Source organism: Cricetulus griseus, chromosome 3 (assembly GCF_003668045.3).
Source record: "Cricetulus griseus strain 17A/GY chromosome 3, alternate assembly CriGri-PICRH-1.0, whole genome shotgun sequence".
NCBI lineage: Eukaryota > Metazoa > Chordata > Mammalia > Rodentia > Cricetidae > Cricetulus > Cricetulus griseus.
Window position 1 is genome coordinate 100,913,212 of NC_048596.1, and position 14,871 is coordinate 100,928,082.

At 36.6% G+C, this 14,871-nt stretch overlaps 1 protein-coding gene across 22 annotated transcripts in view; it reads left to right on the plus strand.

Moving 5' to 3' along the window:
• The window catches only part of Emsy (EMSY transcriptional repressor, BRCA2 interacting), a 103,050-nt gene that overhangs the window by 10,739 nt on the left and 77,440 nt on the right, over nt 1-14,871 (plus strand). For 13 of the 22 annotated variants that reach the window (XR_003483832.2, XR_003483833.2, XM_035442372.1 and 10 more), the window contains exons 4-8: nt 863-937; nt 2,192-2,233; nt 5,701-5,876; nt 7,635-7,787; nt 10,271-10,530. Coding sequence is in view for 20 of the 22 variants with exons in the window: in XM_035442372.1 (XP_035298263.1) it covers nt 863-937; nt 2,192-2,233; nt 5,701-5,876; nt 7,635-7,787; nt 10,271-10,530 (706 nt within the window). In the remaining 2 variants the exon portion in view is untranslated. The remainder of the gene's footprint in view (nt 1-862; nt 938-2,191; nt 2,234-5,700; nt 5,877-7,634; nt 7,788-10,270; nt 10,531-14,871) is intronic. The other 9 variants (XM_027407730.2, XM_027407731.2, XM_035442369.1 and 6 more) reach the window with 7 other exon arrangements.

The window sequence follows — 14,871 nt, forward strand, 5'->3', positions numbered from 1 at the left end:
TGCTTTCTCAGAAAATGTTGTGCTTTAACTTGTTTATTTTATACATTTAAAGTCATTTTGTTCTATTTTTAGAAGTGAGAATATGGAAGAGTTTCTTATTGTTTATTTAACATTAATATAAGAATGTAATATGTAATTAAGCAGATTCTTAGTCATTTTTTTTGTTTGTTTCATCATAAATTCTTCTTTTAGTCCTTAAGTGTTGTGATTCATGCTATAAATTTAGTGGTAAGTGATAAAGAATACAAGAAGAGTGGTATTCACCTTATTGGGTATTTATGACTATAACGGATGTAGTCTTTAAAAATTGTTTTATTTATGAGTGTTTAACATACGCATATTCTTACCATTGGTAGCATAATGTAGAAGGCACCTAGCTGAAGTTGAGTCACGTTTCATTGCATGTATTCACAAGAAACATGTTATCTTGCCACTCTTACTGCTTTTATTATATTCATTGAACATAAAATTATTAGACCCTTAAGCCTCAGAATGAGCTTAGAAGACCTTCTTCTAAGTGCCCAGTCCTTCTGCCAGCAGTCATAAGATAAGGAGGTCCTCATTGAGCACCTGTTTCCATGTCTAGTTAACAGGAAGCACTGCTAGTCTTACCATGGCCTGCTGTTCTACAGTGGGAAAATCTGCATACCAGGCTGATTTGTGTTCCTGAGATTTCCAGATAAATAATCCTCAGTTACACAGAATCAGTATGGAATCTTTCCTGTGACTTTGAAACATGCGAAGATACACATTAGGCAAAGTAATCCTCAGCCCCCAAAAGATGTTGACTTAAACATTAATAAAAGTATAGAGAAGAGCTGCCTGCTTGGCAGAGTTCTATAATGGCTATTTTTTTTCATAGCATCTCAACAGAACGCCACCGTGCTGAAGTTCGGAGAGCAGTAAACGATGAACGGTTAACAACAATTGCACATAAGTAAGCCATTAGTCTACCACCCCTGATTTTTTAAATGATGTAGTATAAAGTAGTTTTGAGACAGTCTTCCTTTTGTGTGGCAGGTCCCTGAGTCTTTTATCTTAATATATTTATACTCCGAGACCTTGCCTATAGTGAATACTGTTTACTCCATTGGTTACTTTTCGTTTTTGTTTTGCATTTTGTTAGGGAAGCTTAAAGTACTTAGGTCAAATCCTATTACAAGGTAATCTCTGTATAATCAAAGACCACTGGAAGCACAGCTCAATACCAAATAGCATGCTCCTTAAATTGAAAGGTGCTTAGAGATTTCTTGTAATGGTATTTGATATGTATATTGCTTTATAAATAGGCATTACAATTTTTTATGGCTCTAATTATTTCAGCTATTTTGAGATTCAGAAAAAATTATAAAATATATGTTCTTTAAGAGATATAAATAAAACTTAATGTAATTTAAAAAGAAAACACAATAAAATCATAAAGGTTTCTTATAAAATTGTTTCCAGATCATTATAGCTGACAGATTGGGTAGAGGGTGGCAGAGGACTGAGAACAGAGTCAACCATTAGTTACAGAGAGATAGAAGGACCAGAAGAATAGAAGGACCAGAAGAATAGAAGGACTAGAAAGTAATCCTTTCAGTGAAAATAGAAACATTTCGTAAGAAGTTAAAGTGTAATTTATTTGTTTTAATTTTTATGTTTTAATATGACATTAAACTAAAGGAAAAAGAACTCAGTGCATTACTATAATGTGACGACGTAAGGCATTTGTCAGAATTTGAATTAATTACGTAGCTCTGTTGGCTTCTTGTACTTCACTGTCCCTCATTTTACTTAACACATAGAATGGGGTACTCATCTCTTTAACAGTGTAGTTTGAATGTTTTGCTGTTTGTTCTGTAAGTCTGAGATTTCTTCCGTGGTAGGTATGCATTGTAGAAATTTAGAAATTTTAGAGAATAGAAACTAGTATTTAGTTGTCAGGCTAATGTATTTGAAACACTCACTCAAAATTAATGTGTTCCTTTTTGAATTTGCTTCAGACTTCTGAATTGGAATGCTTTAAACTGGGTCTGAATTCTAATTTGGGAACTGGTGATAGGAAACTGCTAGGTAATAAAGTAGAAAATGAATACATTAGAAGTGTTCAGATGGTATTGTGGGGCAATGAGTTGTAAGTTGATGCATCAGTGTCATTCTTAAAGGATAACATTTATTTAGTCTCCTTTTCCTTTTTTCCCCTTTTAAGAATGAATTTATCCTTATATTTGGGTGAAAGACCAAGTTACAGGTATGCAAATAGGTTATTATTATTTCAGGCTTTTTCTTGTATTTATTTCCAAATTGACGCTCTCAATTATTCAGGGGCACATACTCCATTTATGAATTAACCATGCCCCTTGCTTCTCCTTCTTTTCCCTCCTCACCTTCCTAATACTGCCCCACCTTTAGCCATTTTTGCTGCTTGGGAATATCTCTAGTCAGAGGGTGGGAAGGGAGAGGAGGTGAAAATTCTTATAACTCATTTCACTACTTGTTAGTTGGCTTGAAAAATAATTGGTGCAAGAATTTACTAGTATTTGCTAAAACATTTTTTGGATAGTATGTGGATTTCTTTAACCTGTTTGACCTCTCCCTTTCCTTCCTCTCTCCATTAGCATGAATAATTGAGAGTTGGCTTCTTTCCACTGTGTTTCTACACCCTGCCCTTTCTGATTTCTTTAATATATGAATTTCTTTTTTTGAAAAGAGTATATACTTCAGTATATAATTTTTTTTTTAAAAACAAACCTTCTTAGGTCTTTCTGTATTCAGATTTTAATGTTTTATATTGTGGTTTTAGTTTGACTAGATACTGCATTTACTTGTTGAGCCCAAGGGTCAGGGAATGAGGATTTGTACACTTTCTTGCCCTTGGATATAGCAGTGGAGACCAAGAGATGACCTATGAGGGCTTTAGTCTGCAAAAACAGCTAGAGGAATGCATCCTAGCTGACTGCATTCCCTTCTCCTCCTCCTCCCCCACTTGAAGTTGCTGTGTAGCTCAGAAGGAATGAACTTGAAAGGTGATGGGAAAGCTGAGAAAATTGAGCAGGAAAGAAGGGGAACAAAAGGAGTAAGGGTCCAAAAGAAACCATACCAAAGTAAAGGCTTTCTGCTCCAAGGCTTGACTGGGATGGTGTTTGTCATTTGATATAGTTAACTGAGTTCTTAGTTATAACAATATTAATGCTTCACGAGTTTTGCTTAGGCTACTCTTTGTCCTCATTGTCTCTACAATTAGACTAAAATGATAGTTTGGAATATCAGATCTCTGCACTTCTGCCAACTATCAGGCATTCCCAGGATACTGTGTTTCTGTGTGACCATGTAGCTTTCTTAACTGCTGCCAACTGTAGCTCATTAGTATGTGGCTTTCTCAGAGCAGGATTTGCATCTTCCTTGGATGACTAGAGAGGCAGGCAAGTGTACAAACTGAGGGGGCCCGTGAACCCTCAGGTACAATGTTTAATCTATAAATTCTCTTAGATGACTTGTGCAGCTACCACATATTTACAACCTTGTCGCTAAGCCAGGAGGAACTTTCGACCTAATTCTAACATGATATTTTATTTCTCATTCATTTAATATTTGAGCATGCTTGCATGAGTGGACATTTGGAAGACTTTCAGTTCTTCCTAAAAGTTGCAGTTGTGTCTTTCTGTACTGCAAGCTTCATCTTTTCAGTAGCATATGTCCACGTGCTTCATATTATTAATCTTTCATAATTTCTGCCACCATTTAAACAATACACCAGGTAAGTGTAGAAATCACTTTATCTGTGTGGTAAACGCATACTAAATAAGTTTATCAGTGATAGTCTAATAAAATGATATCAGAATAGAGTGCTATTATAGAAAACGCTAGCTTTTAGAACATTTTCATTTAACAATTAGTAATAACACTTTTCTGCCTTTTTCTTGTTTGTACTATTCTTTTTTTTTGAACTAGTGTTAACATGGAGCTTATGACATAAATTTGTGAGGTTAGTGGGGTCTCAGGAAGTCCATCTTTCCTTATCTTATGTAGGACTTCTTTAAATTACAAAAGAATATATTTTTCTCAGTAACCTAACTGGATTTGCCAGCTTCTAGTAATTTCTTCAACTTATATCCTTTTTCTCCTACCTTTCTTCCTTCCTTCCTTGGCTGGCCTGGAATTGACTATGTAAACCAGGCTGACCTTGAATTCAGTTTTCTTGCTTTTGCTAAGGGGGTTCTGGGATTAAAGGCTAAAGGCATGTATTATCACGCCTGTTTTAAATACCTTTTAAGTTGTAATTTATTCCCTGCAGCAAAAGCTGGCAGTAATTAGACAATAATTGCTCAATTGGTATAAAGAAAAATCTGCCCATAAAATCCACTAGAAAGCTTTTATTCTCTATGTTTATGGTATGACAAATAATTATGGAAGCATGATATATACTTGTTGAAGGAGACATTTATTAGTTGTATAGCCTTAAGCAAGTTATTTAACTTCTCTGTGACTCAGTTTCTTATTCTAGAAAGTGGAGATGCTAATACTGTCAACTTTATAGGATTGTTGAGGGAACTGAGTTAACATATGTAAGCTATGTAGAGCAATGCCTGATATGTAACATGCTCTTAGTTGATTTTAACAACACCATCACTTTCATCATCATTATCATGGCATTGTTCCTTTGCCCACTGACAAAGGCTTTGGGGTACACTGCCTAAATCTGAAGAATCATTGGATATAGAATCTTAAGCTCTAGGTTGGACTGTAGAATCTGTGATTTATTTATTTATTTATCTATCTATCTATTTATTTATTTATTTATTTTAGAATCTGTGGTTTCACAAAACTTGAAGAAATATTTCTGATTTAGTGAAGGAAATTAGTTGTTTCTATATTAATTTTAAACCTTGACACTAATCATTAGGGTGTTTCATGAAGCCAAGTGAGAGATATGGCAACTGTCTTTTGATATTTTAACCTCTGGTCCTATTTCTGAAACAAAACTTGCTCAAGATTTAAAGCAGAGAGTCTTAAAAATGTCTTAGAGAGAGGGTCCAGTTGCCTCAAGTGCTTTTTAGGTAGAGTTCATGGTACACCATACAAATAAAGTGAAATAGTGGTGAATTTCTTTTAGCGTCCTTAGTTCTGCTCTTTTTTTTAAACAGGAAGGGTGATAATATAAAAATACAGTGAATATTATCAGCAACACCTGCTGTTGTGTACAGCTGCTTTCCATCTTACTAATTCCTCTCGTTTACTGCCTCAGTTTACTGTGTTTGAAAGCCTTTAGAATCTCTGGCCATGCGGGCAGTTAGAAAATTTTGCAAAGATTCATTGAACTCCACTTTTAACTGTCAGGAAAGTCTGATTCTTAACACTATCAGTGCTTTTACTTTCTTGGTATAATTACAAAATTAAGTTCTAAAAGTTAATTTTATTAGTAGAAATATTTGTTTTCATTTGTGAAACCCAATTTCATAAAACTAATACCAATTTTTATTTTCAAAGCATAGAAAAATTTTCATAGTTATAGTTATTCAGATTACAGAATAATGTGTGTAAGAACCTTAGTGTGTGGCATTCCCTGAATTTAATTGTACCTAAATTTGATCTTGCTTGCTTAAAATGAATCTTCTCCAGAATTCAGGGTATTTTTTATCATTTAAAAAGTCATGTTGTTTGTTTGACTCATTTTTAGCAAGTGCGAACCCTTGTAGCAGCATTTTCTCTTTTGTTTAGTATGTCTGGACCTAATAGTTCTTCAGAATGGTCCATTGAAGGGCGTAGATTGGTACCACTGATGCCCCGACTGGTTCCCCAGACTGCCTTCACTGTAACGGCAAATGCTGTGGCCAATGCAGCTGTCCAGCACAATGCATCCCTTCCCGTGCCTGCAGAGACAGCAAGCAAAGAAGGTAAGTAGGAATACTGCTGTTAGAGAAAATTCTTCTCAGGACTTTTCATCTATTTTTATAAATTATGAGATTGGTATGTCTTTGATTCTGAAACTAGAAACTGCCAGGTTTTCAATCTCCATCAAAATTGGATTTCTTCACTTCAAAGGGAAAATTGTATTAATCACAGAAAAGTTTTCTTTCTTTCTTTTTTATTTATTATGTATACAGTGTTCTTCCTGCATGTATGCCTGCAGGCCAGAAAGGGCACCAGATCTTATTATAGATGGTTGTGAACCACCATGTGGTTGCTGGGAATTGAACTCAGGACCTCTGGAAGAGCAGTCAGTGCTCTTAACCTCTGAGCCATCTCTCCAGCCCCACAGAAAAAGTTTTCTTAGATTGAATTTCTGACATTTGTCTTATCTTGTTTGTTTTGGTTTGGTTTTGAGACTAAACCAAACATTGTAACCCAGGCTGGACTCAGGTTGAGGTAGTCCTTTCATTTCAGACTCATTACTGCTGAGGTTACAGACATGAGCTATCATGCCTTGTGAGTGTCTCTTGGTAGATGTGAATGGAAGGACTTAGTGAATCACATTAGAGAATAAACAAGATGACAGAAATACCTGCTGGATAAAAGATGTTGAACTGATAGTTCCACAAAATAAAACTATTTTTGTCTTTTTGCATAAATGGTACATGTAGCCTTTCTGTTCCAGTCAATGAGCACTTGCTTGTTGTTACTTAATCTAGCAATTGACATGCTTTAGACAATCTTTAAATTCTCTTACCAAGGTGATAATAAGTTTGAGAGTATTCTTGGATCAAAAGCAATTCTGAAGACTATGTATTTGCCAGATTACTTTGAGAAATTGCTTTGTCTTGTCTAGTGGTGGCCTTTGCATACTGTGAGACAGCCAGGCTCGGCTCTATGCCAAAGAAAGCTATATTTTCAGGGAGGCAGTTATCTGTGCAAACTTAGCCTCTACTGGATTTTTGTTTTCTTCATTGTTGGCAGTTATATTTCCTCTCTTCCTACTTTTACCTTCTCCTTTTACTAGCTGGTAGAATGGGAAGAAAGTTGGGTTTCTAATAGTAAAATTGGTGTTTGGATCTAAGTTTGTCATTTCCTAGGTTTGTGACCTTACCAAGTCTTACCATCTGTAAACCATAGGCTCCTCATCTTTAAAAGGGGGATGTATTGTCAGAGTTGGTGATGATGGAAAAGATTGAGTATCTGGCACTCAGTATTTGTTCCTGTGTTGTGTCCTTTCATTGAATGATAAGGAGGTTGAAATTTGATGTCATCATTATTTTAGTTATTGTTGCACCACTTGGTTGGCAAATGACAAAAGAGTTAGTTTGTTTCTCCTCCTGTAAGTGCTTTGGTAATTGCTGTGGTTAGGGAAAGTTAACATTGTTGGTGCTGCTATTGGTATTAGAGAGAATTTCAGGTTTGTGTCTGTTGTCCAGTTCTTGCTGTTATGAGAAGTGATTTTCCTTTTTCTCAGAATAGTTTTAAACTTGATGGCTTTGTATCTCCATTCTTCTCCATTCCCCGTTACCTGTTGATGAGCTGGTAAATACTTGGGAAGACCCATTAATCGCTTTTCAAAATAGTCTTTAACCCTTGAGTCTAGTGCCTCGTACTAGCATCTAGTTTCTGATCACATGAAAATGATAAGGTTGGCCTGCAATAAAAGTAATTTCTCTATATGTCTGGACAGTTATGGTGAAAGTTAACAGCAAACTTTTTTTTTTTTATCATTCCTTCAGTAGTGGTTTGCTATTCCTACACAAGTACCACGTCAACCCCAACCTCTACCCCTGTTCCAAGTGGCAGCATAGCAACGGTTAAGTCTCCAAGACCTGCCAGTCCTGCCTCCAGTGTAGTTGTCTTGCCAAGTGGAAGTACTGTATATGTCAAAAGTAAGTGATGTCTCAGTGTTACCAGGCACTCTGGACAAAATGCTGCAGTCTAGGCTTTGATTAGATCTACTTTTCCGGAGTCAATCATCAGGGAACATGCTCTTTTCAGTGGTTATTTAGTGTTTGAATATTCTAAAGACTTCTTATCTGTGTATACGACTAAGTATTTGCACTTTTGTCAGTTCTGGCATTTGAGAAATGCCATCATTTTTTGCTCTGTGGAAATCTGCCTTTTCACAGTACTGTCCTTTAGGCATTCATCTTTTGATTGATTCCTGTGGAACACAGACATGAATAGGAACTGAAGGCATGTCCTTATGTGACTATTGATGTTTTCTTACAATTCCAGTCTTTGCAGTGTTTTCTTGAATTACTCCATGTGTCATCCAGCTCTTACATGTGTGACTCATTCTAGAGGCTACATTTTATATTTCTACTTGACATAATCTTTAAAAATGTTTTTTGTTTGTAGTTTTAAACTCCCAATTCTACTCTGTTCTGAACAATAGTATTTTCTGAGACAGGATCTCACTGTGTAGCTCGGGTTGGCCTCAGACTTGTGATCTTTCTGCTTTAGCCTCCCAAGTGCTGGGTAACTGCTGTGCTCCCTTACCTGTCTCTACAGAACAGTTTAATGTCCAATTTTTCTTATATCAGTGTCTCTTAATTTTATTTTAAAAGTTGTTTTGTACAAAATATAATATAATGAACTAAAACATAAAACAGTACATTGTAGGACTTAAGTGATTAAGTCCAAAGAGTGTTGTGTCATATCTAGCAAATCCCTTACAGGACATTCACACAGAATTCACTTATTCTGTGTGGTTATCTCGGTTCCCCTTGCTTTCTCTGTTCTTGATGTGAAGCAATAGTAATGTAGGGATTTACTAATTTCACTACCAGCTGGAATATTTCAGATGTTTCATTATGCCTTCTACTGTGCATTATTCAGAAAGAAATAATAATCATTTTAGCCCTAAGGGGGGAAAAGTTGTTTTGTATTTTATTTTGTTAGCTTTGCTTTTTATCATTAGTATTTGATTTTAATTGGTCTCAATATACTAATAAATTTTATTTCCTTATAGATTTGAGAGGTGACATTTGCCTTTTTAAGACAGGTTTCTAGGTCACTGCCAATCCTGTATAGAGTCTAAAAATTGAAGTTGTAAAGACTCACATTTTAACATCAATTCAATGAGTCATGCTATGTAATTTTTATGTGTGCTCTGTAGAAATTTCCCATGAATGTTGCTTTGTTTATTTGTCATATGAATTTTTAAAAATCTACAAAAGAATTGAGGTTTTTAGGCTATAAAAATGCTAATAATCATGGACTATTAAGTTCATCTCAGGTTTCTGTAGATTTAACCAATGCTAAAATCATTTTTAAAACTACTCTTCGTGAATCTCAAATACAAAGAAACTATTTCATAAACTGATGCACTTGCAAATTACAATAACTATATCATTTTATACTCAAAGACAATGTTAGCTTTTATTATTCATTCATCAACTTTGTGCAAGTCACTATACCAGGGAAACAAAAGTTAGATTTTGTCATTCTTGTCTGAGAGGTCATTAATATGGGAGATGTGGAGACCATTATATTGTCATGTGGTAAGTAGTACAGAAGAAGATGTACAAAGTGCTTTATGTACTTCTGCTCAGAGGAGAGGTGGATTAGCGCTGCATCAAGGAAGGGGAGGCTTCACTGAGAAGGTAGCTTACAGGGTGATGATAGTAGGGTGAAGAATAGGTCTTTGAGGCTGGTGGTGTTCTTCAAAGAAAAAAATGATATACAGACTCAGATAAGAGGGTGTAGAAGCATTTTTGGGCAATGGTGAGAAACTAAGTTGGTCAAAAGAGGGGCACAAGGTTAGGGTAATGTGTGCCTGTAAAGATAGGGGTCTTTGAATTTTGTTCTGGTAGGGATTTGGGGAAGATAGGGAAATACAGACTTAGGGAATTTTAGGCTGTGCATCTCAGTTATGAAATTTCTGACTTGCTGTAGCATAGACGAGTGTAGAATAGAAATAGGAAGATGCAGGGGCGTCTTTTAGGAGGTAATTGATAAAATACTGGCAAGAGACAAGAAGCTCCAAATAGAGTAGTAGTTTAAGGAAAAGATGGTGGGTATTCAGAGAGACAAATTTTCTGAGGGAAAGTTGTAGAACTTAGTGGTAGATTGGGCATAAAAAAAGAGAGAGACCGGCTGGAGAGATGACTCAGTTGTTAAGAGCACTGACTGTTCTTTCAGAAGACCCTGTTCAATTCCCAGAACTCACATGGCAGCTCATAACTTTCTGTAACTCCAAGATCTGACACCCTCACACATGCAGGCAAAACATCAATGCACATAAAATAAAAAATAAATTATAAAAAAAGAAAGGGAGAGGCAAAGGATGACATAAATATTAAAAAAAATAAAGTATAAGAGGCAATGCTAGTTTTGTATAAGTAGGAATACTGTCATTGTCTTTCAGGTGTCAGCTGTTCAGATGAAGATGAAAAACCCAGAAAACGCAGGCGAACAAACTCTTCTAGTTCTTCTCCTGTGGTTCTGAAAGAAGTTCCAAAGGCCGTTGTTCCAGTCTCAAAAACCATCACTGTGCCTGTGAGTGGCAGTCCCAAGATGAGCAACATCATGCAGAGCATTGCCAACTCCTTGCCACCCCACATGTCACCTGTGAAAATAACTTTCACCAAACCATCAACACAGACGACAAACACAACAACACAGAAGGTATGTGGTGGAGGGGGTCTCAGTCATTCTGCCTCTTTCATGTAGTACGATTTAGAGTTGATGATCATGTGCTAAGTGCTTACTGTGTACTTGGCATTATGCTGGGAATGCTAACATCTCTTGTTTAATTCTGCACATGAAACATTGAGTTAGGTATTACTACTCACTTTTTAAAGATGAGGCTTAGGTGCCAAATGGTTTGCTTAAGGTGACAGCAGATCTGCTTCGTTGTATTTGATAATTGTAATGCCATTTTGAAACAAACTAGAAAAGTTTCAAAGTCTTTGTTTATGTGGTCTTATGTTTAGGAAGTAAGCTTTTGCTTTGCCAGTAGAGTTAAGTGTTTCTTAGGAAAAAGAAGGGATATGAGTAAGTGAATAATTGTTACTTTCCTTTTTATTATTTGCATTCTGTCATGCATTCATTTCTGACCTCAAGTCACTGGTATTCTGTCAATTTCATGTTCTTGCAATCCTCAGTCTTCACACTTGTCGAGATTTTGATGATGTGAGGCTTATTTTACACCTGTGTTTCCGGGGTTTACTTTTTAGCATCTTTCTGTTCTTCCCTTTTTATTAGTTTATTTATTTTGCTAAAGTATGTCTTTTGTAGCTTCCCAGTGTATTAGTGGCTGACAAATTTTTTGAAACTCTGTGTAGACAAAGGAAATTTTTTCCCTGTGAGTTTTGAAGACATTTTTCACTTGGCTTCTAGCTTCTAATATTTTCGAGATACTCAGTGCCATTCTGTTTTTTAGCTCCTAATTTTGTCTTTGGAAATTCTGTTTAGAGTACTTCATGACCCTTAGATTGTGTTGTTAGAGCTTTTTATCCTGTACACTCATACCTTCAGTTCTCACAAATTCTTGGATTAACTCTTTGATGTTCTACATTTCCTTTGTAGATCACTTACTGAGAATTTGGGACTTCCAGAATTGATCCTTTAATTTTCTCATACTGCTCATTCCTATTTTCCATCCAGCCCCAACTGTAGCATAGTGGCTTGGGGTATGGGTTTTGGAACTAGACTTTCTTGATTTTAATTCCAGCTTGCCACTAACTATAGCATGAGTTATAAAAACCCAGAGACAGAAATCGGGGTTAAAGCTGAGGATCAAATAAGCAAAATGGCCAGCCACTAGCTCTTACCTCTATCTCAGACCAAAGGGGTGATCCTGCCCTCAGATTGCATCTCCAGACTCCACTGCTCCTCAGACTCTTTCAGACTGCCTAGACTGCCTCTGTCTCTACGAACTCTCAAACTGCCATGCGTTTCTGTGTCCTCCTGCCTCACATTTCTCTCCCCGCCCAGCCATATTAACTCCTGTCTTCACTTCCCTAGTGCTGGGATCTAAGGTGTGAGCTCTGTTTCTCTTGTAGACTGCCTCACTCTCATGTAGCTCAGGGTGGCCTTGAGCTCACAGAGATCCATCTGCTTCTGAGTGTTGGGATTAAAGGTGTAGCCACCACTGCCTGTCCTCTATGGTTAACTAATGGTTTAGATGTGTGGGTAACTTGTGGCTTAGTGTGTGAGTCTATCTTGTGGCTTAGCTCTGCACTCTGATCTTCAGACAAGCTTTATTAGATCATAAACAAAATATCATCACAACTAGCTTTTTGACTGTGGAAACTAAACTCTATATCCAGGGTTTCTCTGTGAAATAGAGGGCAAAAAAATTCTAGCGTTTATATAAGGTCTTTGGATATAATAAATAATATATGTAAAGCTGTTAGAAGAGAGCTTAACATGGGTAAATGCATATCATCATTTTCTGTACCCTTGGTCAGCATCCTATATTACTTGCATGGAATTGCTCATTTTTGCTATCATACTTTATTTTTCTTGGTGAAATCATCTCACTATTTAGTTCTGGCCTTTGACTTACCTATGCTGCCTTCCCTGATCTTGAATGCCTCAGTGCTAAGGATCATAGGCATGCATTAATATACTTGGCAACCATTATACTTTAAATTTCTAATAATTCTTCCTTCTTCTGTAGATGTTCCTTGTTTTCCTTTTTAAAAATAACATTCTGCTTTTTAGTAGGATGATTGCATTCTTTGATTATATTCATAAGTCTTTCGGGTTGGTTTTCTTTTTTCATGCTCTTCATCTTACCTGTTATTTCATTTTATTACTTGATGTTTTTCTTTTTGGATTTTCCTTAAGTATCTGGCAGTCATCTTACATATGAAGCTAACATATTAACTACTCTGTCCTTTTGCTACTTTTCCTTAGGGTGGTCAGATTCATCAGGCAAGAATCTTCTAGTTTCCTGCTTTGAGTATTATAAACTTGGCTGCCAGTACTTTGGAGTAAATGGGTGCTGTGGTACCTGAGATAATAAGTGTTTCTGAGTCTTTTCTCATCTCAGGGACAAGAGTAATGTCAGATCAGTAGATTGGTTATGTGAGATAGAGTATTGTGACACAGAGCTTGCCCCTAGAAAATTGGAGCTCTTTTGCTTTGCAGCGTGTTTTTGGAAGTTAGCATTTCACTAATTTGCTGATAATAATGAAATATTCCAAGTATATGAATCCACTGTTTTACTAAAGCTTATCCATTAATATGTTGAAATTAACTATTTTTGATGATCTCAGTGTTTATTGAACATAAGGTTTGCATTTTTACTTGATTTCAAGTAAGCATTTCTGAATGCCACTTTTTCATTGTGTTATGGTTATTCCTTTTTTTTTCCTGTGTGTGTGTGTGTGTGTGTTGGAATCCAGGATCTTGTATATATACTGGACAAGTAATCTACAACTGAGCTGTATCATCCTTAGTTCTTTATTATGCTTTCTGAGCTTGACAACAATGGATATGAATATGCTTCAGATTATTAAATCATTTTTATTTTTTATTACTTTTTAAATTTAAATTTAAAAAATCTTATTTTACATGCCAATCCCAGTTCCCTCTCCCTCCTGTCCTCTCACTCCCCCCACCATCTCTCCATCCCACCCCCCATACACTCACTCCTCAGAGAGGGTGAGTCCTCCCATGGGGGAATCATCAAAAAAGTCTGTCACATTTGGGGCAGGACTGAGGCGTGCACCCCTCCCCGCCCTCCCCCATCTAGACTGAGAGAGTATCCCTCTATAGGGAATGGGCTACAAAAGCAGTTCATGCCCTAGGGATAAATACTGCCAGTGGCCCCATAGACTGCCCAAGCCCCCCAACTGACACCCACATTCAGGGGGCCTAGTTCGATCTTATGAAGGTTCTCCAGCTGTCAGTCTGGAGTCTGTGAGCTCCCACTTGCTCAGGTCAGCTATTTCTGTGGGTTTCCCCAACATGGTCTTGACCCCTTTGCTCATAATTTTTCCCTCTCTGCAACTGGATTCCAGGAGTTTGGCTTAGTGCTTAGCTGTGAGTCTCTGCTTCTGCTTCCATCAGTTACCGGGTGAAGGTTCTAGGGTGGCATTTAAGGTAGTCATCAATCTCATTGTAGGGGAAGGGCATTTAAGGTAGCCTCTCCACTATTGCTTAGATTCTTAGTTGGGGTCATCCCTGTGGATTCCTGGGAATTTCCCTAGTGCTAGGTTTCTTGTTAAGCCCATAATGGCTCCCTCTATTAAGGTATCTCTTTCCTTGCTCTTCTTCTCTGTCCTTCTCCCAACTTGACCGTCCTGATCCCTTATGTTCTCTTCTCCCCTCCCCTTCTCCCTTTCTCTCTCTCCTACAGGTTGTTAAATCTTACAGTAATGTTTTTACTGCCTTGATTGCTGGATCTTGCGGCTATTTCTTTTCTCTTTTCAACTATTTAAAAATGATTTTGGTATTCAAGAAATAGGGTAGGAAAGCTATAAGAGTTCCTACATCTTTTTCTGCATTCTTTTGTTACTAGTGTATGTTTCGTTTTAATTCATTATGTTTGTTAAGTAGTTGATGTTATAAATTACAAATTATTTTCTGTTTCTCCCATAGACTGCTGAGGTTAGTTTAGATCTCTGTTTTGTTTATCACTAGATTTTCCTAGTATTTAGAACAATGCCTTGGCATGTGCTAGATGCTAATTAATATTTGTTGAATGAATGAATTAATAAATGAACAAATCAATACACATCTACATAACTAGATCTGACTCCAGTACTATCTGGTCATTTTAGGCAAGCATTTTCCCACAGAGCTGGGTCACTAGCCCATTGCTAACTGCTTGAATCTGTTTCTTTTTAAGACAAAAGTAATAATAGCACTTCCTTAAGAGTTACCAGGAGAACTAGATAAGATTATTCACTGAAAATAATTATAGTCCATACAATGAGTGTTTAATAAATGTAACCTAACATTATTAACTTTCTAATTTGGTAGATTTACATGAAAACCATTTGTAACAGATAG